Source organism: Aulostomus chinensis, chromosome 10 (assembly GCF_037954235.1).
Source record: "Aulostomus chinensis isolate RoL2024-O1b breed Wild chromosome 10, RoL_Achi_v1.0, whole genome shotgun sequence".
Taxonomy (NCBI): Eukaryota; Metazoa; Chordata; class Actinopteri; order Syngnathiformes; family Aulostomidae; genus Aulostomus; species Aulostomus chinensis.
The window spans coordinates 1,558,015-1,576,977 of NC_141329.1; the positions used below are offsets into that span (position 1 = coordinate 1,558,015).

The 18,963-nt window shown below is 44.0% G+C and overlaps 1 protein-coding gene across 9 annotated transcripts in view; it reads left to right on the forward strand.

Annotated features, from left to right (window-relative positions):
• The first annotated feature begins 4,092 nt into the window (after window positions 1-4,092).
• Window positions 4,093-18,963, forward strand: part of kirrel3b (kirre like nephrin family adhesion molecule 3b) — a 147,603-nt gene continuing 132,732 nt past the window's right edge. For all 9 annotated transcript variants that reach the window (XM_086215442.1, XM_086215443.1, XM_086215447.1 and 6 more), the window contains exons 1-2: window positions 4,093-4,359; window positions 4,489-4,556. In XM_086215442.1, coding sequence (XP_086071568.1) covers window positions 4,514-4,556 — 43 coding nt within the window. In that variant the 5' untranslated portion in view covers window positions 4,093-4,359; window positions 4,489-4,513. The remainder of the gene's footprint in view (window positions 4,360-4,488; window positions 4,557-18,963) is intronic.

The following is an 18,963-nucleotide window of genomic DNA, read 5'->3' on the forward strand; positions in this document are numbered from 1 at the left end:
GGCGTCTCCTCCAGCTGCCTTCCTACACCTCGCCGTTCTCTTTAACTCTATTCATTTAGCTGCTCTGCTCTGCCACTTTGCAGACTTGATTAGAATGAGAATCGGAGGCATCGGGGCAGATATGAAGCCTCTCTGGGGAATCATGTGACTGACAAAGATGGAGTAGATGTCCTTCCTTGAAAGACAACTGGCTGATTTGCTAATTTCAAAAAACAAATTGATGGCAACACACACTTCACATGAGCATACACACTGACACACACACATTCATAGACAGCAACATTTCAGACCTCTCTGTGTATCTACAGCGGATATGCAGGCCCAAGAGAAATAAACAGATATGTCACTTTCTATTTAACTCAAAAACGGAGTGCCTGTCTATCATCTAAATGTGTCACTTTCTGAGTGAGGGACTTTGACGATGCATTTCATCTGGTGTAAAAATAGGGAGGAGGAGGAAATACGCAATGAAATGAAAACCGCTTTAACAGTGTTTCATGCACCTCGACCATATTCTAAACTGAATTAAACTGAATTACTATTTTAATTACCAATCAAATGTATTCCTTTTTTGTCACGGTCAAGTATTACATATTTCTGCTGTGTGAATGATTCAAGATCCAATGAGTCATGTCCACAGAATTGCAGTTTTTCTCCTTGCAGTTTTGAATTGACTCTCATCTTAGTGACTTTCAGACTTTCAAAGTTTTCAGAGGTTGTTTTGTTATGCAACTTAATCTAATCTGTTAGGAGCTGCTGCTTTGCTGTGCCTTGCAAGATGTGCCGATTGAGCTTTGACATGAGGGCTTGAGAAAATACAGAATAAACAACATTTACTGCCATTTCTCGCTTATAAAGGAACTGCTGGTTCCCTTGAAAAGTTCTGTCTTGGAAGTCTGACAAACAGTCTCTTGTTGCCGTGTTTCGTGGCTCTGGCCTCATGTTTGAAGATCTATTTGTTGCATGGATACAATTGGACAGAATTTGCTTGAGGGTTGTAAATACATGCTAATAGAATCAAGATTGTGTGACCTTGTGAAAGGATTCGTCACATGATGCATCTGGTAAAGAAGTTCATAGTACTTTGAAAGCAGATTATTCAGCGAAACAAAACTTTGTACTATTTGAGGTAAAATGCTCCTGAAGTCTGAGAAGTCAAGTTCCCTGTCTCAAGTCATTTAAGATTATTACCTATGGGTCCACTGTAGTTTCACCAGTGTGTGAGCCCTTTACAAGGCTTTAACTTTTACTAGGTTTGCCCTCGGATGTGTAGTTTCAGGTACTGCAATATCTCATTTCTTATCTGAGTTCAGTGTCTTAGGCTGACAGAGGAATTTGCAGAGTCCTCTTTTCCTCAGCAATATGTTTAAACAATTCTCTTGCTGCCTATCGCTTTGTCACAGTTGGTCTCATGTGGACAGTCCAGGTTCCCGTTGCCTAGGTAACCTGCTGTATCGTTCCCATATTTCCCATCTTTCCATCAGCATTATCATTCGCTCCCAGTACTTGCCTCTGCGATGCGTGCTTCTTAGTGACCTTGACTTTTGACCTCCAAAATCTTTCCACTTCATCTTGGCGTCCCAGTAGATGCATGTACATCATGTGAGGAATTTCCCTCTAGGCGTTCCTGAGATACTGAGTTCAGATGAGGTGGCGTGTGACCTTGACCTTTGGCCGTCAAAATCTTTCCACTTCATGTTCGACTTCCAAAGGTATCTCATCCCATAAACGCTGTCCCCGCCAGAGTTTTTGAAATTTTTCATTTCAAGACACCAAGAATATTTTGTTCAATGATTAAGAAAAAAAGTGAACGTACCAGAGGAGAAAGCAAAGTTTCTATTTTCACTTAAAAAAATGTTCTATTGTGAGTGCATCTTTTCTTTTTTATCAACACTGAAATGAGGTTTTGTCGTTTTTGGAGCTGAGAAAAATGCAATTTCTGTAAAAGAGGTGATTTTTTTTTCAAGCATAAAAGTCATTTTGGATGTGTATTCATTCAAATGCTTAAATTGTATGCTATAAAAAATAAAGTATTGTAATGGGCCTGGTGGAGCTGCACCCCCACAATAACGGCACCTTCTGGATTCTGGAGCTTCTGCTCTCCTGTCTTTTGAACTTTGACGTGCAGTCGTCTTCCACAAGGTGCTCAACAGCCCCATCTACTGTATGAGGATGATAACTAGGATCGCTGGGGAATGGGCCACATTTCATTTTTGTGTGTGTGGGGGGGGGCCAAAGTCTTGACTGAGTCGTCAGTTCATCCTCGAGTCTCTGCGAACATTGAGGAAATGAGGTGTTCCTGAAACATGTCAATGAGAGTGGGACTGATTTAACCCCCCCCCCCCCCCCAAAAAAAAAGTAGTTGTCACTGACAAGGAGGCAAAAAAAAGAGGAAAAATTAGAACCCAGACTAAATGGTTTTATGTCAAGAAAAAGTAGGATTATGGGTATTGGACAGTTTTGTTTGCCTGTGCAGGCCGTTCACCCTCATTGGTCAACCGACCAGCACATAAGCTGCATTGCTGCCCCCCCCCCCGACTCATCATGTTCTTAGGCAGGATGCAAATCTGTTATCTGTTTGGCCGCAGTGGGTTGGTCTTTGTGTGTGGTTGTTAGTTGCTCCGATGAAAGACCACCTGTCACCCTCCAGCTCTTTGATTAGATTAGGAGGTCAGGCGGATGGCTTGAACTGATATGAAGGAGACGCCCTCGTGCGGGCCTTACTCCTGCTCGCCACATTTTAATGATGGTCTCTTTTTTTTGTAAAATAACCCCTACATTTAAAAACTTTATCCTAGAGATATTAATGAAGCCCCCCCCCCCCATAGAACATGGATTATAATGAAGCCAGGATGTCTGTGTGGAGTTCAATTGCAACAAGGGCTTTGTTGTTAAATTTGTCATTATCAATACCATTATTCTGATCATTCTTCTTATTATTGGTAATTAGGAATCCTATATTTGGGAGAGCTTCACCAGTTAGGACTCCGGCTGTGTAGCTGACTGCGTGGTTTCAAGGCCATCCTTCTGTCTCTGGTGATATTTTGGGTCGGACCACAGCAGTGGACAGTTTACTGACCCGACACTCAGCGTCGAGCCGCCGTCGGCTTTTCCAGCTAATTGATCATGCAAGCAATGCTTTGTTTCTACTTGCACTTGTGGTGGACGTCTTTAGATATTTAGAAGTGTGAATCCAGACGACTGCCGCCTGCTTGTATGGAGTCACCTCCTCTGCTGTGAGCTGTAATGTCCATCTGGTGTGACTTCGCCCTAAAACATCCAACATTCTCAAGTCTCAAGCATGAATATGTACAATCAGTTGTAAGGGGGGGGGGGGGGCACAATGACCTCAGCAACCCAAGCTCTGATCATTTTTGTAAGTAATTTAATTGTAGGAACAAAGTTTTAGTCAGATTATTTTGAGGATTTGCATAACAGCTGAAGTAAGTGACCAAAGGTCCCGATCCCCACTGAACACAAACGATTCAATTTGGAGGCGTAACCCCATCCTGTAGTTCAAGGTGTTTCTGTACAGGACACATAAACTCTTTGGCTGGGAGAGAAGAAATGATTTACCCTTTTAAAGCCTTGTTAGTAAGCATGCAGTACATTTTGACGCCTTACACTGCTCCTTGTCTAGGAGACTATAAATCAAAATCACTCCTGACGATAATGAATTGCTCGGCTTGGGTCTTGAATGCTAATGTGATCTTTATCTATTGCCAAGGATTCCCAAACTATGTGCTGTCCATGAAATTCAAAAAGGGGGCAGGGGTCTATCTGGATGTCTGTGTCACAAAGGCCAAATCAGTGTTATTCTCATTCTAATTGGAACTACACCCTCTGTGTTTCTCCCATGGCAGCTCCCGTTCCCAGAGTGAGGATCTAACCTCCCAGCCTCAGCCACAACCACCCAGACAGCCAGAGACGGAGAGAGAGAGAGCGAGAGCGAGAGAGACAGAGAGAGAGGAGAGAGAGGGGGGGACGGAGGAAGGAAGGGAGGGAGGGAGGAGTCTAGTGGCGGAGCTTTATCCCCTGACTGTCTTTGCTATGTGAGGGGGAGAGAGAGAGAGAGAGAAAGAAAGAGAGAGGGGGGGGCAAGTGATGGCTGATGAGATGGAGAATAGATGGCCAACGAGAAAGCATGTGAGCGAATGAGAGAGTGTTTATTCTCAGAGTCGGCAGAGAAGACACTAAAAGTCTACAAGCTCGTCATCAACAAGAGAGCATGTGAGGCTGCGCTCACCACCGGCAACTCTGAAGAGTGACACACACAGGAAAACAGAGAGCGACAGAGGAGGAGAAGAAGAATCAGCAGAGGAGGAGAAGGAGCGAAGACACGCTATCAGCTTTCCTCTGGTAAAAGGAGACACCACTGAGGGACTGGAGCATCCGTCCCTCCAGCAGCACAGAGGAGCTCTGTCTCATCTCGTGCATGTGTTTGTCCCTGCCAACTTCAATTTCACACTCGCCCACTGTTTTCCGTAGGTTTTGCCCTCTCTACTTCCCAGTCATGATCCCTTGGGTGCTTCTGCTCCTGTGGATCTCCGGACATGGTAAGTTTTCTACATTCACTTGTTTTTCCACCTCATCTTGCGTGCTTGTGACAGCTCTGTGACTTGCTGCTTGAGTCCCTGAGTTCATATTGCTGTGGTGTCTGAGCTTGTGCGACCATCTGTGTTTTACTTCTTGTAAAAGAGAACTCCTGTGTGCACTGGGATCTCTGATAAAAACAGAAATGAGACAAGTCTGCGTGGATGTGTCGCGGTGATGGAGCTGCAAATAGTCGGCTGCACTTTTCTCTGTCACTTTGCTTTCAAATCGGAGACGCGAGGTACTTCTGTATGGGCTTGGTATTCCTGTCACACACTCAAACACACACAAACAAAGCCCTCTAACCCCGGTCCAGTCAAGCGTTCACTCCCGAGTCACATTGTTTTGAACTGACAGCCCTTTCCCATTGAGTCCAACTACGGGGATCGAGTGAAAAGAAAAGAAAGTGAGGTGCTGGGGAGGGCAGACTCCTGAGTAAAGCTCAGCTCCGGCAGGCTTTCGGGCAGAATCTGACGTTATGTTTATTCTTGGACTGTTTGTGGACGGAGTGAGGATGGATTAGTTGTTTCTCCAGTTTGCCACCAGGTGGTTGTCTTTGGAAAACAATAAGTAAAGTATGGCAGAACTCTGCCTTGGTGGTGGCGGTGTGATTCGCACGCATGGTGGGTGTTTCTCGACCCACAACAAGTGCGCCGCTTTACACTCCACGGGATCAGGGTCATTGACACTGACGTCACTGACATCATCAACACTGTTTTAATGATTCAGTGTGAGCCTCTCTATGTGCTGTGTGTTTGTGTGTGTAGTTGAGCCCAGAGTTTTAACCTTTAGTGGTGGAAACGTACAGAGAAGGTCACTCCACTTCCTTCAGTCTCAGCTTTTTCACAGTATCTTTTGAAAATGACAGCTGAACGTCAGTAACGCGTTGTGGCAACACATGAAGCTGAATATCAAGACTTTTTCCGATGCAGAGAATTCAACGCATGTTGATCCTCAGCTCAGGACATACATTGAGGAAAAAAACGACACATTAATTTGCTGTGATTACTTTTCTGCTAATTCCTTTACATATGACAGATAAGACAAAACAATGATAAAAGAACTGAATGAACGGACGGAGAAGCCTCGGATCCCCTCAGCGTGTTTAGTGAGTGTCCCTGTCTCCCAGAGAGGACGTCAGGTTTACAGTCTGTTTTCTGTACGACGGTGACGCAGGATGGTGACACAGGCTGTTGAGGTTGACAGAGAGTCAGTGGAAGCCTTCTATCTAGGTTAGACTTTCAGCGCTGGGGGGTTTCAGGATGTCAGATGTGGTAGATGCAGTTCCTGATGTTTGCTGTTCCTGATGTTGCTGTTTTTTATCTGTTCCCCTGATTTTATCCCCTGATTTTATCATCGACTCTTTCCCTACCACCTGTACTTGCTGGGATACAGAAATACACCATCAGCCTCCTCCCCTCAGCTCTGTTAAACATCTGCTGCATCTGGCTTCTACTGTCATATCTGCAATTCTATTTCCTGCATAGGGCTTGAATAACTTTGTAATATATTTGGACTTTATAATAAGTAAACACATTTTCATTCAAATACAATCACAGGCTTAGCCGCATTTCTGGGAACAACTAACACCATATTTCTGATAGTACCAGCTGGAATGAGGCGATTGCTACAATTGGACTGAGATGAGATTGTTGTTCAGCTCTGTGGGTTATTACCATAATATAACATACTGCTTTCCCTGCCAGGTAAATAGGGGATAACAACCTACCTTCTCTGTCCATGCCCCTGGGGAGAAAAAAGTGCTTCCCTGTAGCTTACGTTGTTGTACAAATTACCGCTCGGCTCATGTGCCGAGTCAGTGTCAGCAAAAAGCTGCAGAAAACAATCTTGTTTTTATGAACACGGGGACAGAGGGGAGTAGTGGAAATAGCAGTCATATACTTGGATTCAGCTATCCTGTGAGATGGAGAGAGAGCAAGAGCGTGAAAATGAGAGAGTGAGTGAGAGCAGGCAGACGAGTCGGTCTATATGCAGAGGCGCTGGGCAGTTTTTCTCTCTACTTGGAGAAATAAATGGTTCGTAGCAAAGGAGGTCGGGATGGAGGAGAAGGTGTCGCTGTAGCGAGAATCCCTGCACCCCGACGACTGCTGCATGTAGGGCACCTTTTCTTTTGGTGACACTTCTCCTGCCAGTGACGGATGACACAGCACTGGTCAGGGGGATCCAGGAGACGGTCTCCAGGAACACTGTCACCTCGGGCCAAACTTCCCCAGCACCTCGTCCATCTCCTCATGCTACCTCCTCCCACCCCTCCTCCTATCCCATCTAACAGTTCTCACATTTTCTATATGGCTCTCGGTGTCTTCATTCCGCTTCTCAATTTGCGGTGACACACTCCTTCTTTTTGTGCTCACCTCCCTCTCTCCTTCTTTCTGTTTTTTTGTGTGTTATTCTGGTGTTTCTTTTGTTGTGAGCTGCTGGGTGATTGAGGGCCTAAGCCTTTGCCAGGGAAAGGGTGAAATATGTGAGAGCAGGATGTCCTGGTGGAGGAGGGGCAGTCTGAGAATGGTCTTGTTGTGGATGTGCCAGACTCAGGAGCAAAAGTGAGATAGAAAAATCACACATCGTCAATGTTAAGTGGATATGGGCTCAGTCCCCTTCACTCTTCTCTCATGTCTCCTTTTTCCTGCTTTTCTTTTTCCAAATGACACCTTGTGAAATTAACACGCACAGTCTGGGATAGCTGGCACTTTTTCCACTTTCTTAGGGAAATGAAATATTTCTCTTGGGCTCGGCTTGGCTCAACGCTTGCCCACTGGGAGCAGTGCTGCTGCACAGGAATGAAATCCCAATCTTCTTGAAAATCCTCTGCCCTTCCTTGATTATCTCCCACCCCCTCATATATCTTGTGTCAGAACTCTTTATTTCACCACCCAGCCAGACTAAGCTGTTTCTCAGTCCTGGAAAGCATGTCTTAGTACCCCCCCAACAGCCCCTGTTTCATTTACTGCTGTCTATTAACTGCTGTCTGACGACTCTAAATCCGCTTTTCGTGGGTGGCAGGCTTTGATACATGTTTCTGAACCAAAGTATAATTAAATGTCTTTCCAATGACATACTTGGATGTGTGAAATTTTTATTGATGGCCTATTCTTGCTTTTTAAAAGTGAAAACTACATTACTTTGATAGAAGTTTCCATCCCACTATTGTGAATATTTAATTACAAACAAGATACATTACTATTTAATGCACAGATTATAGCCCAATAACTCCGAAGTAATTAACTTCATGCCAATTCTGTCTGAGTGATAAAACCAATATGCATTTTTCTTGCATGATGTCATTTGCCATTCCAGAAGTCATATTTTCAACTCACATGACTCACGCTGCATGATGGGAAGCACATTTGTTGTGAGCTTCCTCTGTATTCTGAAATGCCAGTCAAGACCATTAGTATCCCTGGTAAGAAACATTAAAGTGTCCTTGTCCTTTTCACATGACTTCCCCACTCAGCACACATGACAGCTGGCTTGAGTGATGCTCACCCTGTCTGGATCATGCCATGCAAACACATAGAGTGACAGATGATGTCATCGGTTCATGATCGGGCCCAGTGGCATGCAGTTTGTTTTCTTGTTTGTGTTGCATGTCCCATCAAGGCTAGCCAGTTTAAGTCACCTCAGCTGCTGTGACCCATGCTCATTTCTGTGCCACGATAGATTAAGCCCACTGTAATCCCTCTGAGCCGAGAGCCCTGTAGGATATTTATGGTAATAAGTAAACATGTGAATGAATAATCTAAGAGGCTGCCTCTGGACAGCTGGAACTTGTAAGTCCTAATATTTAGCTGCCGGTTGTGGAATTAAAGTGAGATGATATTTCCAAGGGGGGGAAAAAAAGATGTATTGGGATGATGCTGTTTAAGAAAAGAGAGCCTGGGTGACGGATAGACGTGTCAGCCCATACGTACACAAATATGAAAATGATGTTTTAATTGATACTAAAATAAGAATTCAGAAAGGTAAGTACAATTTTTCTGATGTCTGCACTTTAAATGAAAACCTCATCATGAGTCTGTCAGGATTCAGGTCAGCTATGCCAGAGAATATGATTACTTTAGAGTCTTCTGGGTGGGGGGGGCCACGATCTGCTGCGTCTCATGCAGTCAGCGACATCAAGCTGTTTATTCTAGGCTTCATTATATATCAAGAAGACCTTCTTCCCAGCCCCAACAGTTTTTAGTATCAACCAATCAACCCCAGCCCCTCATCTACTCTCTCTGCTGCCGTTGCTGGATCTCATTCCTCTGAGATGAATTTATCCCGATTGGAGCACTCAGCAAAAGGGCATTATCCCGGATTACATGTCTGTTGGGTGGCAGTGTTAAGTAATTCAACCAGATGCTGTTGTGATCATTGGGTCACCTGTGAAGGCTTGGTGAACAGCTGCACCCCTTCAGCTCATTATTGTCACATCTCCAACCATCTGAGACTTTATCCTTGGAAGATGGGAACAGAGTTTTAGTATATCTAAAAGAGCTACATGTGGGGATTGTTAAATGTAGGGAAGAGTGCGGAAGCCTTATCTGACCCCATTCAGGATTTTATTTGGTGACAGATTAAAGGAAGGATTAATGGCTTCTAAATTGCAGTTTAATGCACAAGAAACAACAGGCTGCTTATTCCAGCTAAAGGCAGCTCCAGAGGGCTGTGTGTGCTCAGTTGTGGGGGTGCGACAAGGAGAGCAGCGATGGATCATACGGTGGTTTTACTTGAGGAGGACAATATGGTGATACAGCTGAGCTGAAGGAAAACTGCTGGTGTTTAAAGCTCTTGAGTCGTTATGAACTCGTGTCCCCCCCCAATAATCCACCTAGCTGAGGCTTGATGGATTTTTTTTATTTCTTTTCAATCTTGCCACTGCGATGTGTGATTTCATGTAGAACATGGGTGCTCGACCAGGTGGGTTCACACCATGGAACAAAACAAAGTTGCTGCCTTTCTTGTCAGAACCCAACTTTGCAAATCAGGGGTATGAATATGATTTTTGTTCAGGATATCCACACAGAATTGTTCAACTCAAAAGTTCCTTTTTACTCTCCCCACATGATTTAAATCTTTTTTTTCCCAAATGCACCTTTACGGTGTTGAAAGTTCCCATTTATGAACAAGAAAGTCACACAGAAAGGACATGCATTCAGAGCAATGAATTGCACCATGGAGCAGGTGAGCACCAGAGAACGGAGTGTGAAGCCAGTGCTGCATTTATGAAAAAAGAAGTATTCTTTAGTTTCTTTAATTTGTCTCAAAATGATTTTTTATGCCGTTACAGTTAAGAATCGCACTACGGCCTTGGCTCGAATCTACAATAGAGGAAAGATTTGCCTTGTATTATCTTTGCATGGTGCAGGACCAGGAATCAGCTCAGCAGAATTCCCTGCTTCTGAAATAATTCACTCACATTTAATAGGTCACAGTTAACAGTTGTTAACCCTGAAAACCTCAGCTGAGCAGTTTGACTAATACATTTCAATTCAGTTAACGTGGCTAGTCAATTATAAACCCTCTAAACTAAGAACCAATGAAATAAGAAAAAACAAAACTCAAATGCCTCATTCAACGCTGTCCCCTGTGGTTTGTCTGAAATCACCAGGTTCAGTATCATCCAGAAGCCAGGTGAGGTTTCATCAACCACTGACTGCCAGACAGATACAAAATTCGGCGTAAGCTTGACGCATGGATTCAGTTGAAGACTCGTGCATGGCAGCGTGGCGGAGTGGTGTGCAGAATACCTGACCAGTTTCTGAAATGATGTCTTCACATCTCACAAGAGCCTGATTCATGTTTAATAATGTATATGTAACCGATGCAGGGAGCGTCTGCGGCCTACAGAAATCTGCATGCTATACCAGGCAGACTGATTTATATGTGAACAATGTTCTGGTATGAATTGCACACCGTCATTCAAAACATTCATTCCCTTTTTTTTTTTTTTTCTTCTTGAAGCTGTTGCTGTCTGTCCAGATCAGCTACAGTTCCAAATAGTGAGTGAATGAATGACAGAAAGCTTCCCTACAACGGCCTGTTTGACGTCTCATGATGTTTGTGAGAACCCGCACCCGCACTGATGGGACTGTTCAGGCGTGTTTGGGATCAGCCCAGAAGATGCATGTGGCGCCTCAGCACAGGAGGCACCTGAGAAATTGGGTCGCTGATCTGATAAAGACTTCTTGGTGTTCGGAGAGGGAGAGCCTCCCACCTCGCCCCTCTCTCCTCCGCCTGTTTCCTCTTCACCTTTCTCTTAGTCTCTGCAACATTCTCATGCCAAATACTCATAACATTGGATTAATGGAAATGGTTGTCACAGTGTCTGTGCAGTGTGTGTGTGTGTGTGTGTGTGTGATGTCTGTGCATTTACTACTGTGCCATGACAATTACAGCTGCAAGCCTTGAATGGCAATATAAATGCAAATCAGCCTTTTAACTTGTACAAGCAGAATCTGGGGGGAGAGAAGCATCTCACCTGTGGATGAATGTGGATGCGTCTGCCATTGCAACTGCTGTGCATTTTGACAATGATAATGTCAGCTGATAGAATGTCCAGTAGGCAAAGCTCCAGGCTGTTGTGTGTCTGGACTCCAACGTAATTACGTCTACAACATGAGGGTGTGGGACAGTCACACGCGGTGATGTGCCTCTGGCATTAGCTTCCTACTCATGTACTTCCACTTTAGAAGATACAGTACATCTAAATTGTGCTCAGCAGTGTTAAATTGGAGGGCGCAGTAGTTTCCATTTAGTATAGGAACTGGAAAGAGTGCCATACCAGAAACTACTGGTGAGTAGGCATGGCTTTTTGAAAGGCTATTTGATCTGGCTCTGATACCAAGAAATGATTTATTCAGCAAAGCACATCAGGCACAATCGCAGCACAAACTTGATCCAAGCCAAAACTTTTGAGATCTGAAAGGGGGATGTGACACTTTGAGAATGAAAAAGCCACCCTCCCCCAACACTCCCATACCCTGTGTTGATGTGCATGCTTTTTTTTTTAACTGAATGCCAAATGAGGCTGTGAACCACCTGCTTTTCCCAATAAGACAATTAAGCAATTGGGAAGAAAGGGCCATTCACTAGTGGGATCACAATGTGAAAGAGCCAGAGAGTGCCTCGCATACCGCCCTTCCCCCACGAGAGCTTGTCACCTCTGCTGGTAGCACTGGGGCAACTTCTTTTGTAGTTGGCGTGCATGAGTTGAGGAAAATACAGGAGGAAATCTGTGGCACAGGGTGCTCGGTGTGCATGTTGATGGGGAAACCTTCTATAGGTCTCAGGGTGAATTCATTGTGAGGCTTGTCGGGATGTCATTAAAGTTGTTTACAAGGCAAAGCACACATGAAGATGTGCAGTGAAAGACTTTGTCCTCACTTGCATTACCAAAGAGCGATCAGCAGCATGAGAAATCCTGGTGTAGTGCTGAGGGATGAGCAGCATTATAACAGCCATAAATAAAGGATAATATTGATCTACAAACAATATAAAATATCCCAATATAATAAAATAGCTGTATCGATTGAAAGCCTGCATGCTCCTGCTCTTTCTTCACTGCTGCTTGGATTCACTTTAGTACATGCCTATTTTTAAAATGCAATAATAATGCGGTGTCACAAGCAGGATCAGCTAAAGGCAATCTCTTGAGGACTGCGCTTTGCTACACTCCACCTCTCTGTGTCTTAACAAGTCCTTTCTTTATCAGCGAGTTTCCTCCAGTGGGTGCCAGAATCCTGATGAAGTAAACACAGTGAATTCAAGTACAAGTGTGTTTTCAGTGGCCACTCCAATATTCACTTTGATGATTTGGAGGTTGGAGAGCTCTTGTCACACACTCAGATTTTTATTTTATTTTATCAAGAGCAATTTAATATTAATGGCCCAGACACTGAAAAAAAAAAAAAAGTAACACACATTGGGGAGTTAAATGATTAGTTATCCTTCCAAATCTGTTGGCAGGGGTTTCAATCTGGCCAGAGTCCTGGGGGAATTCACAGTGGGCCATTGCTCAATCCCTGGGGGGCATTAGTGCAATTCACAAAGGAGCCACAGACGTCATGTCAGTTTTCCACTCTTCTTTGGCCACTGTCCAATGCTAAATGGCAGAGACTGGTTCCCAACGATGGGCTGGGGCAACCCTCATGCTTCCCACCGTCTCTAACCTTTTAAACCTGATTTGATCAAATCAAAATACCACAGTACAGACTCATCCGAAGACAAACCTAGAGACAAACAGCTGAAGAGCAACCAGAGCCCCTTGGGGTGATCCAAGGGCAAAGCCATCCATTACTTCCTGTGCAACCAAGAGCACAGAGACATGGAAAATGCCTGTGGTACAAAATGATGAACAGACTCCACATCAGAGATTGGATTAGAGTGGTAAGAGAGAGCGCCCTAAAAGCCATGTGCAGTTTATTGAAGCCTTATCTAAAGCGATAATGTTACTAGAGAAAGGCTTGTGTAATGACTGACGAGGGGACAAACCCTGTAAAGGACTAACATCAGACGAGATGGGTTGGCGGATGTGCAGGTCCATCATGGTCAAATCATCATCTTTTAAGAGTAGGAAGCAACAGCAGTGGTTGCAGTAAAAATAAGGGTCAATTTCTGGCTCCCTGGTTACCGTGCAGTGTCATCACGGCTGGTTGATATGGGCTTGGAGATTAGCTCGAATGTCCTTTTGGTCCTGTTTGATCACTGCTACATACGAGCCACAATGACAGGGAGATTTATAGTGGATGTTTGTTGTCTGACCGAAATTGCAATTTTATCCAGTGATTTTCTGATAAACTGTTTGAATATGCAGTTGTTTATATGTAAAAATGATTTTCTCCAATGCGGGTGTTGATTATTTGTGTTAGGGCTGAAGAATTGAGACAATGGATAAAGATTGTGAAGAATGAAACACAGAAAGTGCCGTTAAAGGGTTTCATCGACTTAGTGGAGAGCAGGAAAGTGTCTTTTCGGTAAAAATCATTTTTCAGGATGACTCGAGGATTTTCTCTCAACTGAAAGGCAACGTTATCTAATAGGAGATGGATGATGGTAGTGACAACACAATGCCTTCCAAGGCAAACAAAGAGATCAAGTGCTTTGGAAAAGGAGTGAGAGGAGAAGAGAGAACAACAAAGACAAACAAGCCTCATAATGAAGAGTATTCTTATCACAAATTAAAACATATCTGCATCTTGCAGCTCTAATCCTTAATGCCAGTGTATTTGTCATCTGAGTAAATATTTTTGTGCTTCTGTGCAAACAAGCACAAATGTGACTATTCTGTCTGTTTGTTGTATGCTAATTTTACTATTTTACATGGTTTTCCTATCTTGCTGTAAACAGCTTTGATTCTCCATGGTTTCTTTTTTAAAGGACACTTTGTTTCCAGCAGAGTTTTGTTCCTGAGAAGTTTTTTGTGTACATTTTGCTGTGGTCTGGTTGTGAAGTCCATGACTCTCTCCCAATAGTGCTCCACCTGCACAGTGGGCCATGAAATATTCAGAAGTGCTAATTCTGATTGTGCTAGCACGTAGATGTTAAGAGGTGTCACCAACCCTCATCATCTCCACTCCCCGGCCCCTAAATTCCCCCAGATTATGAGCTTGAATTATTCACACGGCTTTCATTAAAAGTAGTGATTTCTTGTTTCTTACCTGGTGTGTACAAACTCTGTTGAGAGTTAACCAGGTGGAGAGTTTATGGCTTTAATCATTGCTAATATTTAGTTCAGTAAAGTCAGTGCAACGGATTACTACAATGTGTGACGAATAAACTATCTCTGTCCACAAAAACCCTAACACAAAAAAAATGCAAAACTAATATGAACCGAAGTTACTGATATTGATTCATCCCGACGAAATATGATGAATGCAGAGAGAGCGCATGAGACATCTGTCTGGAATTAGCTGAAGGACGCTTCTTAAAAGAGAGTATGGGCCTGGTATTGTTTGCTCCAAAGCAGACATCTTTTACCTCTCCCTCAGCTCTGATCCTTTTTGATCACAACCTCCATATTGGAGGTAAAATGAAGAACAAGTGACTTTCGGAGTGGCGTGACTCTTTGAAGGCTGCCAAACAAGTGTCTTTCATCTCAAAAACCAGCAGCTGCCTTGTACAATGGCAGAGGAGGACACAGGGAGAGAGAATGAGACAGCATCCAGGGCTCCAAAATGAGCGCGTGAAGTTTGAGGGTTCTCACTGTGACTGCATTTCATCGGTGGCCTCCTTTAAGAAAAACATGACATGTGCTTCATACAGCAGAGTTGATAGCTGGGCATCTGTCAAACATCCAGAGCCTGGGACCACAAGAGGAACAGGCCAAGCATTCTGACTGTGCTCTTGGCAGAAAATATTGACGCATGAATGAGCTTCAACAGGTAATGAAGAATGACTCACAGGTTTTCTGGCTCTATTGCAATCTGTATCCAATTTAAATAATCTGCCTTTTGTGCCAAGTGGCATTACACCAAGTACGAGACTTCTACCATTCAAGTGGATCTCATGCTTTGATGATTCTGGTATTGTTGGAGGGCCGATGCACTTCATGCATCAGGTTGATTTAAACAACTGCTAGTACAGAGTGAGCAGAGCAGGTGGGGAATAAACAGTCAGGAAAAAACAAATGATTAAATAATTTAAATCCTGTGCCGAGTATTAGGCAATGGAAGAAGTACTTCCAGAATCTATTATCCTTGAATTAATGTTGGAACAGAAGCGGTGGAGTTCCCCCACTGAGACATGAACCAGATTTCAACCCAGAGCTCCCTGGAGGTGAGGGCTGGCATGACAGGACATCTGGTCCCCGAGCATGGCCACGAGGGGGGCCATGTCGCCACCTTAATTGTAATGTCTCCCTTTCCCTGTTTTAGAAAAAAAGAAAATAGGGCAGCTCTCCATAAGGAAGAGGAGGAAGCGGGAGCCGCTATATGCTGGGCTGTACCAGCATGCCACATCATTTATACTGACAGCTCTAATAAATTACAACAGATCGCTGTGAACAAATAAAGCTTAATGGAAATAAAGTGTGAATTAATAGCCAAGAAAAATAAATGGAAAAACATAATGAAATTAGTGCAATGAAAGGATGTCAGACCCACATAACACAGGCATTAAATTGGCAAACTGACACTTTGAAAGATAGGAAATATTCCATTCAACATTCTCATCATTGCTTCTTTTGAAAATGGAGAATAATGAGAGAATCTGTAATCAGACGTACCACATGTCCTTTATCGGAAGCCTCAAAACTCTCCTCCTTGCTTCTCCTTCCCCTCTGTTTTGACTTCGAGGAAAGAAATGTGCCGATATTTCTGCTCTGTCGGACCCTTGACCCATCAGCTCAGCCTGGACGCAGACGGCCTGGAAGCCTGTGGCATTAAAATGCTCAGGAACAATGAAGAGAATAACAAGACATTTGAGGAGGTGGAATTGAACATTTGCTCGGTGCTATTAGTATGAATCTGTCCTTTGATTGAGCTTTGGAGAACTAGGTTTAAAAACAAACACAAATAAATCACAGAAATATGCAGCAATGTGGAGTTTGAATTGCCAGGTTCACAGTACATGTTGGCAAACTTAATTGAGTAGAACGAAAAAGCTGCTGGCGTGGAAAAGTAAATGCTCTGCTCCTGCAAACAGATCCGCTGAGTCATGCTTCAGTCACGTCGGTTTACAGGTGAATCGAATGGAACCAGTCATGAATGGCTTTACTGGGTTGGCACCATGGGAAGTAAAGGTTACTCACACAGGTTTTACTCTCGCCTTTTTTTAATGTCACCTTTGAGTGCCTGACCGTGTGAGGGAAAATCTTCAGGGTGTTTCTTTTTCCTTCTGATCCTCCAAGGTGTTCACTCATCATTCCCTCCGTGGGTTTCCATGCAGTTGAGGCGAGCTGCTGTTCCAGCTCGATGAGGTCGTTGGATCAGAGTACTGTGTCCGCCTCCGGAACAGTAGATGGTGATCATGAGTTCAAGGTTTTCATCACTAAAACAATGTACCGCCTGGTTTTTTTTTAAGCATCTTGTTAACATACTGACTGATTCTATTAGACCAATAATTGAAATACTAGTTTTCTAAATATACGATCCACCACCATTAATTTATTTATTCCCTTCCTGAGAAGCAGCCCCGTTAGAAAGGCCATGGGTCCAGTTTTTAATCAGGTCCCAATAGATGAGAAACTTTAGTGGTGAGAGTGCCATTTGGCTCTTCCAGTCATTTTTAGTTCTCAGATTAAGTGGTGGTTGAGGCTGCCGCTGGGGTGCGGTTGTGTTGCTAAATTAGACGGTGAAGCATCGAAGCTCTACAGAGAGGTCCTTAATCACAGGTGGATGTTTTCCTCCAGCCCACTTTGTTAGCCAGAGCCTGAGCCAAGGTCAGTCAGCATTATGGATGTCGAATCCCATGGCTTTAATAATGAGGTGTGAGAAAGAACTTGAGAAAAATGTAAATGTCAGTCAATAACAAAAAGCCAAGAAGTGAAACTCCTCCCTCTTTGTGGAGGGGAGCTGCTAGAGTAAACACACAATTCAACAAGAGGTATGCAGGGGAGAGGAGTGTGAGGCAGTAAGTGCTCATGGGCCACTCTGGGCTCCTTAGACGAATTCTGTGTGTATTTCTGTATTAGGATGCTCTGTTGTTTGAATGTGTTGCTGCATGTACCTGTGTGCTTCTCTGCATGCTTTGTGTGTGGCATGTACTCTTCAGCTCTTGTGCACTTAATCTTGGTGTGTATGCAAGTGTGTGAGTGTGAAGAGACCACAGAGGGCCGTCCAACAGAGAGCACTACATTTTCGAAAGGTGCCAGAATGAGTTTGTCACAGCGAGCGTAAACTTGAGGAGAAAGGGGACTGTGGAGAGAGAGTCTTTCCCCAGGCACACATAGTCTGTCAGACTGATTAAGTCACACCGCTGGAGTGAGAGTTGGGAAACTGAACCAGAGCATGCTAGGGGAGCATGGTATGACAGCAAAGAAATACTGAAGTGAATAGCAAAATGCAAGTATTAACATGACTTCATGTCACATGTGCACTTACTTATACCTGACCCCAGAGACCCACGCTGGGACACAGCACACCAGCACGCGTCCCATCATCCAACCCCACAGCTCGCCCCAGGCGACGTAAAGCAGGTCAGGGGCATCTTAAAGTTCACCAAATGCAACATGACAGGACAACTCTAACATATGCCTGTGTGACAGTGAAGCAAATATATGACTGATGGCAGAGCACCGTGCCCTCGGGGGAAGAGAGAAAACATAGAGCAACGACTTTGCCCCCCACCCCCCTTTACTTTTGCTTTTACTTTCTTCCCAGACATACACGCACACAAACGAGAAAATGGGCCAAAAGCTTCAAGTATTAACTTTAGGATGTTCAGATCTATCCTCACTCCTGAAACAAGAAACTGATACCCACCCCCCCGCACTACCCAGCTCTGTCTCACTGCTGCTGTGGGATGCAGAAATGCCAAGGACCTTTAAACCTTCTAGAGAGAATGTCAGACCCCCGTGCCACCAGACTGAGAGATGAACTTTTGCTCTTTGTTCCAGGGACCGTATCCACTCGAATGCTATGCCATTCCTAGTCTCGCTTCCACACAGACACACGGCAGACTTGATGGTAGAGCAGAAGGGTTGGATCGTTAACATTGAGGGCTACCCCAATAGAAACTCTTGGCATGAAGAGCAAATGAGATGAGCGATAGAGAATTGCTTCCAGTCATGCTTCCCAGCAAAGGCAGGTACGTGGTTGATAGTTCTCACCAGCTGGAAATGTGAAGGGAAAAAAAAAAGCTGGCTTCTCAACATTGTCCTCCCACGATGCCAGCCCCCGGACTGAAATCACCATCACTCGTCCTCTCCTCTACAGGCTCTATAGTCCCACCGCTACGCCAAAGCGCGATCTATACCACCTCTAGCATTAAATGGTAATTGCTGAGTACTGGAAGAGAGAAAAGGGCTCACCAAATTAAGAGTCATTAAGCGGGAGAGTGAGTTCAGCACGGCACTGTGATGCCTATGAGCTAATTTCTCTATCTTGTACAGAGTATTGCCAAGTGAAAACGTGGTCTCTCCACATTATAATGCAAATTCAAACCTGTGCTTAGCTTTGCAAGTAATTACTGTGGCAGAACAAAACAGCACAGTTAATAGGTTCAAAGTATTCCATCAAACAAGGAACAAGAAAACTACCTTTGTGAGCAAATATGGCTTTTGTCTGTGGTTCAGGTCCCACAATCAATGTATACTAAACAGCACTTTGGTCTCTGCATAGATTTTAATTTGTCAGACAACAACTTGATTCAGATGTGTCTCTTTCAAAGGGAATTGAAGCAAATAGATTTCTCGGTGTCATGGCGGAC